Source organism: Microtus ochrogaster, chromosome 1 (assembly GCF_000317375.1).
Source record: "Microtus ochrogaster isolate Prairie Vole_2 chromosome 1, MicOch1.0, whole genome shotgun sequence".
Classification (NCBI taxonomy): domain Eukaryota; kingdom Metazoa; phylum Chordata; class Mammalia; order Rodentia; family Cricetidae; genus Microtus; species Microtus ochrogaster.
In genome coordinates, this window is record NC_022009.1 from 107,454,611 (window position 1) to 107,462,542 (window position 7,932).

Here is a 7,932-nt window from a genome sequence, read left to right on the forward strand (position 1 = left end):
AAGATAAAGAGAATACACGGAATAAATAATCTGATATAAGCAAATCAAGAGAGGTAACACACACATACAACACCATCACCACCACCACCAACAACAACAAAATAACAGGAACAACAAACCCCACTCATTGATCTCTGTCATCACCGATGGTCTAAATGCTCCCATAAAAAGATCCCTAACAGAATGGATGCAAAACCAGGATCCATCCTTCTGCTGCATCCAAGAAACACATTTCAACATCAAGGATAGACATCACCTCAGGGTAAAGGGGTAGAAAAAGATATTCCAGGCAAGCAGACCTAAGTAGCAAGCTGGTGTAATCACTCCAATATCCGACAAAATAGACTGAAAACCAAAACTAATCAGAAGAGATAGGGGAGGACACTACATACTGATCAAAGGAAAAATACGCCAAGAGGACATTGAAATTCTTAATATTTATGCACTAAACAAAGAACATCCAAATTTGCAAAAGAAACATTAGTATAGCTTAAATACATATTGACCTCTCACACTGAGACAGGACAACAGCTAGCTCCCCCAGGACTCGACATTATCTCAATTTTCACAGTGTCCCCTAAAGATATTACCACCTCCAGATAACAGGGAGTAACTTTAAGAACAGGACTCCCATATTCCTAGGAGGTGGGGTGGGTGGTTTCTGGTCGTCTGGTGGATGTTTGTCATTTCATTGTTGGGGGGGGCGTTAACTGCAAGTTACAGTCAAGGAGGAAACTAGATTCAGGGATCTCATTCTGAGATGTAAAAGGGGGGATAGGAATGACAAGATGAAAGAGGAGATTATTGAATCTACTTTTAATGAAAAGGCAACTGCTAGTCTTAACTATTTTACACTGGTATAGATTTTTGTACAAATTTAAGATTATTTTTATTATACTTTATATATGCTTCTACTCTTGTTTAAGGAATCACATATTTATGCAGCTCATTTAACAATATAATGTAAATTCCTAGTCATTGAAAGTTATTATTACAAACTATTCAGGATAAATTAAGAAATACAGGTTAGTAGTTAATCACCTAATAATCAAATTTGTGACCATGTTAGATATGTTTTCAAGGTCAAACATATATTTTACATAGATGATCTTCAAATACTTCAGAGATGTACAAGCAGATATGGCATCAATAACATAAGATTTTTATGACAGTGAGTCACGTCTGTTCCTGGCAGCACAAATTTACTTTAAAAAGAATTTGGGGCATTGAAGAACCTCCATATGGAGTTTGTTTTTTCTCGGCACTCTGATGGTGTTTAAGACTAGATAGTTATAGTTTTCCTTGTTATCAAATTCAGAAAAGAAACTCACAAAAGAGGTGTAAAGTATATAAGATTGAGACATAAAAGCTTAGAAATTTATCTAAGAAAATGTTTTGAGGTTCTAAAAAGATAGTTTTAGGTTGGTAATACAAGTTAGGATGCAAAGTGAATTTGGTACAAAACTTTGGACTCATCAAGATCAGATAGATAATGGAGCATTTTCTCTGAATTTGCTAAAAGCAAATCGACTGGACATTGTGAATATAATTCTTACTTGATAAGTGTTCTTATTGTACATAGTTTTACTTTGTTAAGCATAAACTTTCCCTTTTATTTAGCCAATACTTGATAACTGTTCTCATTGTATATAGTTTTACTATGTTAAGAGTTAAAAACCTTTCCTTTTATTTAGACAAAAACAGAGAAATCTTGTGGGGTAGTCATTCACATTGACACTCCAGGACTTCCAAAAAAGTTAACCCTTGAATAAGAAGGCAGAGTCAGTGACTGGTTGGCCAGAATTAGCCATAGACATGTTGGAGGGCTGAGGAAGTCAGACAGGCACAGGAAAAGATAAAAGGGGGCTTGGGGAGGTTTGGGATCTTTTCAATCTAGGAGTGCTGTTCTTTGGTTTTTAAAGAGGTTTTTAAATCTGAACTTCTGACTCTCAAGTTTTTTTATTAATACTAGAACAATTAAGGTAAACACATAACACGGCATTTTCTTCAAAACTGATGACATACTTGGACACAAAGCAAGCCTCAACAGATACAAGAAAATCCAAACAACACCTTGCATCTAACCTAATCACCACAGGTTAAAGCAGGGTATCAGCAACAACAGAAACAACAGACAGTTCATAAACTCCTGGAAACTGAACAGCTCACATCTGAACAAAAAAATTGGTCAAGACGAAAATTCAGAAAGATATTAAACTTTCTAGAAATGATTAAAATGAATATATGCTCAGACTTACAGGACATAATGAAAGCAGTTCCAGGAAGAAAGTTCATAGCACTAAGTGCCTATACTAAAAAAAAAATTGGAAAGATCTCAAACTAGCAACTTAACCTCACACCTGAGAGTTCTAGAACAAAAAGAGGCAAAGGCACCCAAGAGGAGTAGTCGGCAGGAAATAATCAAACTGAGGGCTGAAATAAATAAAATAGAAACAAGGAGAACAATATAAAGAATCAATGAAACAAAGAGTTGGATCTTTGAGAAAAATTAGTAAGAGTACAAACCCTAACCAAATTAACTAAAAGAAAGAGAGAAAATATCCAAATTAACGAAAGTAGACATGAAAAGGGGATATAACAACAGACACCAAGGAAATCCAGAGAAGCATAAGGAAGAAGTCAAGGAATCTTTATTTGCATATGATATAGTATACATAAGTGACCAAAAAAATCCCACCAGGGACTCCTAGAGTTGATAAACAGTTTCAACAAAATACCTAGTTACAAAATTAACTCACAGAAATTAGTAGTCTTCCTATATACAAATGACAAACAGACTGAGAAAAAAAATCAAGCAAATAACACCCTTCACAATAACCTCAAATAGTACATTATATCACTGGAGTAACTCTAACCAAGCAAGTGAAAGAGTTGTATGACAAAGTCTGAGGCATTGAAGAAGATACCAGAAAATGGAAAGATCTCCCATGCTTATGGGCAGTAGCAAACTGATTCACGATAGTAGTTAACACAGATAAAATGGCCATTCTACCAAAAACAATTCCCACACCAAACTGCCAACACAATTCTTCACAGATCTGGAAAGGACAATTCACAGCCTCACACACCTAAAAAACCCCAAGACAGCTCAAACAATCCTGACCAATAATGGAGGTGCAATCACTCCTAATTTCAAGTTGTATTGCAGAGCTATCTAATAAAAATAGAACACCATTGGCAGAAAACCAGACATGTCTATCAAAAGAACTGAACTGATGACCCAGACATAAATCCACACACATGTGGACATCTGGTTTTTGATAAAGAAGCCAGAAAAAACACACTGGAAAGAAGACAACATCTTCAGAAAATGGCGCTGGTCAAACTGGATACCTGCACCTAGAAGATGCAAAAAGACCTATACTTACCACCCTGCACAAAACTCAACTCCAAATGGATCAAAGGCCTCAACATAAAACCAGATGCACAGAACCTGACAGAAGAGAAAGTGGAGACTAAGCCTTGAACTTAGTGGCACAGGAAAAGACTTTCTGAACAGAACACCATTAGCACAGGAACTGAGATCAACACTTAATAAATGGGACCCGAGAAAACTGATAAGCTTCTCCACGGCAACAGACACAGTCATTCAGAAAAAATGGCAGCCAACACAATGGAAAAAGATTTTTCCCAACTCTACACCCATGAGATGACTAATATCCAAAATAAATAAAGAACTCAAAAAACTAGATATCAAGAAAACAACCCAATTTAAAAATGGGGTACAGAACTAAACAGAGAATTCTCAAGAGACTAAACTCAAATGGCCAAGAAACATTTAATAAAATGTTTAACAACCTTAGTCATAGGGAAATGAAAATCAAAACTAATTCAAGAGTTTGACAGAGCCGGGCGATGGTGGCGCATGCCTTTAATCCCAGCACTCGGGAGGCAGAGGCAGGCGGATCTCTGTGAGTTCGAGTCCAGCCTGGTCTACAGAGCTAGTTCCAGGACAGGCTCCAAAGCCACAGAGAAACCCTGTCTCGAAAAATCAAAAAAAAAAAAAAAAAAAAAAAGAGTCTGACAGAATGGCTTGTATAAAAATCATAAGCGACAGCTCATGCTGTTGAGGATCTGAAGTAAGGGGAACACTCCTCCATTGCTGGTGGGAGTGCAAACTTGTACAGCCACTATAGAAACCGGTGTGGTGCTTCCACAGGAAGATGGGAACAGATCTACTACCTCAAGCTCCAGCTTTACTTAACCACTCTTGGGCATATACCCAAAGGATGCTTCCTCCTCCTACAGAAACACTTGGTCAACCATGTTCATTGCTGTTCTAATCACAGTAGTTGGAAACATGGAAACAACCTAGATGTCCCTCAACAGGATAAAGAAAATATAGCGCATTTACACAATGGAGCACTACTTTGCCATTAAAAAGAATAAAAATTTGCAGGTAAATGGATGGAACTAGAAAAAAAATCTTGAGTGACCCACAGGGGATAGAGGATACATACACACACACAACCTCTAAACACCACAAGGGAAGCTCACAAGAGCTCACAGAGACTGAGGCACCATGCACTGGGCCTGTAGGTGTCTGCAATGGGTGTTCTCTCTCTCTCTCTCCCTCTCTCTCTCTCTCTCTCTCTCTCTCTCTCTCTCTCTCTGTATTAAAGCTTTCAGTTCAGTGTTTTTATGGGATTCCTGAGTGGGCGAACAAGTGGGTCTCTGATTCTTGTCCCTTCTCTTGGGCTCTTTTCCCTGTTTGTTTTGTCCGATCCTGATGAACTAGTTTTTCTTCTCATTATCATCCCTTAGAAGCTTGCTTTTTTCTTAATCAGAGAAAGAAACTGAGCGGGTCTGGATAGAAGTGGCGAGGACCTCGGAGGAGTTGAGGAAGGGGAAACAGTGGAGAAAAAAAAGTCCATTTTCAATAAAGGGGTGGGGGAAGAGTCGTCGAAATACCTCATCCAGATTGCAGAGATACAGCACCTGAGCTTAGGGAATTAGGAAGCGTTACAGAGCTGGGGCTAAAAGCAAGCAACTTAATAAGGTGACCCCATAGCCTAAACCCTCATTCAAACCTTTATTTGAATATGCTATTTTAACTGATTTATAGCTGGGCAGAAGACCAAATTAAGTCACTCATTTTACTGACATGACTCTCAAGCCTAAAATTAAAATCTTCGGTGAACTATTTTTAATTTAAAACAGTTCTTGCCCTAAAAACTAATCAACAGTGAGATGTGAAAGACAGCTTAAACAGCCCCAGGCAGAACAATTACTTTCATATTTAAAAAAAACCCCTCAGTATTATCATTATTTCCACCTGTAAGCTCAGAAGACGAACTCTTTGGTGGAGGTCTCAGTTATAAAGGGGTTTACAAGTGGGACTGTGAGGATTTTTTTTTACGGGGTTCAGTGTAGCCAACAGGATGTTAGAGTACCATCAGGCAATCCTATCAGGCACGAAATAGATGAGGATATCAGTACGAAAAGCTGGCTGTTTGACAAAAGGCATACTTTTCGTGTGGGCATTTAAAAAAGTTTTCAGAGACACACACTAATGTAGAACTAGACTCAGCTGTGAAGGTGTAAACACGGCTCAAACACAAACCGGTGGGGACAGGGTAGTGAGAGCGTGGACTTTTGCTCGTGGTTTGCTTCACCCCCCGCCCCCTCCCGCCCCCCCAAGAGCACAGGGAACTCTCTAAATAAACCGCTGGCACTGAAGAAAAACTAATAAAGCCCCTGGGTGTCCACGTTAGGTCCTGGTGGACTCGAGTTCATCCCACTTAGTAACAAACAAACAGCAGCCTCAACTTCTGAGTTCTTCCCCGGGCCCTGGGAAACTGCGAGGAGAAGGCGTGGCTGCAGGATTTTCTCAGTACCCCTGTAGCAGGTGGTACGTCCCTGTCTTTGTAGCTGTAAACCCTAGGGCATCCAGATCTTAGGCGCTGAGTCCAGGAGGAATTCAGGACCGTTCCTGCCAAGCTTATTGCTGAAAACCGTCCGTTTCCTACCCCCACAATCCCCACCGCCAGCTTCCCAGTTTAAGTTTTAGTTACGTAGAGCTGCCCAGCCCTACAGAGCCTGTAGGGGACGCGGCGGCTCTGGGTTGGGATAATAAGGATGCTTGCTCTTAACCGTCAGCAAGTGACAATTTATATTGGCAAACATCAACCCTTGTTCCCAAAGAGGACAGGTGGGCACAGAACCGGTGGGCAAGGTACGTGTGTACACACACACACACAGAGATAGAGATAGAGATAGAGATAGAGATAGAGAGAGAGAGAGAGAGAGAGAATATGAATGAATGACACCGGAACTCTGGAAGGTCACTTGGCAGATCTGCGGGTGGTCGTTGGACTTACCTTACAGGGAAACAGAACTGCCGAGGCCACCTTCTCCATAGCCAGGTTCCTGATGCTGGGCGTTAGGGCGCCCCTGCACGTCGGGCAGCAGCTCAACTTCTGGCGGCATTGGTTACACACCAGGTGCCCGGCTTGGCACTGCAGAATAGGGGGCAGGACATAGTCAAAGCAGACCGGGCACTCGAAGAGCGAGGTCAGCTCGTGGTGCTGCGGGGATACCGGGCCGGCCCCACCGCCGGCGCCGGGGCCTGAGATCACCGCTGCCGCGGCGGGCACCGCGGACGAGCCGGGGCCCGCAGCCGAGATGGTGGCGGCGGCCGGGGGCGCAGCTGGCGACGGAGCGTGCGAGGTCTGAGGCGGCGGCGGCTGCTTGCTGCAAGGTTTGTTAGCGCTGGGGCCGGTGGAGGACGGGCGGCTCATCGCGCTCCGAGCCCACCATGGACCTGCGGGCGTCTGCCTGCCGCGGGGCCGCCCGGATCAAGGCGGTGCGCGCCCCGCGGGTGGCGGACTCCGGGGCAACGCCACGGCGCCCAGTCCGGGGAGCGGGGGAGGGCGCGGACCCGACCGGCACCGGGAGGGCGGGGACAGGACCGCGCTGATCCTCGCCGCGGGCGCCTGGAGTGGCCGACGCTCTCGGGGCTCGCGGCCGTGCGCTCTGCCCTCCTCCCGCGGCGCTCGGCTGCGCACAGTCCCGGCCCACCCGCTTCAGGAGCGGCAGCTGACGCAAGCCCCGGGGGCGCGCGCGGACGTGACGCTAAGACACGTGTGCGGCCGCCCCGGCGCGCTGGGACTGGCAGAGCCACCCCGCGGCTCGCCGAGCTCCGCCCGACCCGGCTGCCAGCGCCGGGGCCGTTTCCTGCTGGACGACTCGACCGACCGGTCGCCGCGCGCGGTCGCTTTCTGGGAGGTGGCGGAAGCCGGTGGCCCCGGGAGGCGACGTTGCCTGGAGTCCTTTGACCTTTCCCAGGGGAGCACGCCGACACACGCCCGGTCTCCGGCTAAAGGGCAACTGCTGGCCCGACGGGGGCGTGGGCGGCGCGCGAGTGCGCGGGGGAGGGGCGGGACGGGGCGGGATGGGGGCGGAGCGTGGAATCCCTACGTTTCTCTCGGGGCGGGGATGAGTCATCGGTGCGCGGGAGAATGCGACGACCGGGCTGCTCGGCCGGTAGCCTGCCACGCGGGGTGGACCCGGAGTCGGGCGGGAACTGTTAGGGACGGGCAGTGGGCGCTTCAGGAGGTAGAGGGGGTTTTCCTTGGAAAGTCCACTGGCGAAAGCCACTTAGAATTGAGCGCCTCCGATTTAGAGAACCCTGATGTCTTGGACATCTCTGACTGGATGGAGAATTAAAGTCTCCAAGGAATACCAGAAGCGTGACTTGGGTTTTTGAGGCCCAGAACGACAGTAGGGAGACCCTCAGTCCTCAAAGACCTGAGTCCTTAATGTCTAGTCCCAGTCCAAGCCTTAGGCAAGCTCTGAAGCTTACCAGGGCTTGAGGAGGAAAGAAATGGGCGAGCTCAAGGCACCTGTTGCCAATCCTCCTTTTGGCAGGACTGCTGCTGGCTTCCTTCTCCGTACTCTCTGTGCAGCCTG

The 7,932-nt window shown here is 45.7% G+C and overlaps 1 protein-coding gene across 1 annotated transcript in view; it reads right to left on the reverse strand.

The window, feature by feature from the left end:
• Positions 1–7,338, reverse strand: part of Siah2 (siah E3 ubiquitin protein ligase 2) — a 25,958-nt gene extending 18,620 nt beyond the window's left edge. Inside the window, exon 1 of the mRNA XM_005344017.2 lies at positions 6,342–7,338. Within this exon, the coding sequence (XP_005344074.1) occupies positions 6,342–6,761 (420 nt within the window). The 5' untranslated portion in view covers positions 6,762–7,338. The remainder of the gene's footprint in view (positions 1–6,341) is intronic.
• Positions 7,339–7,932: the final 594 nt, after the last annotated feature.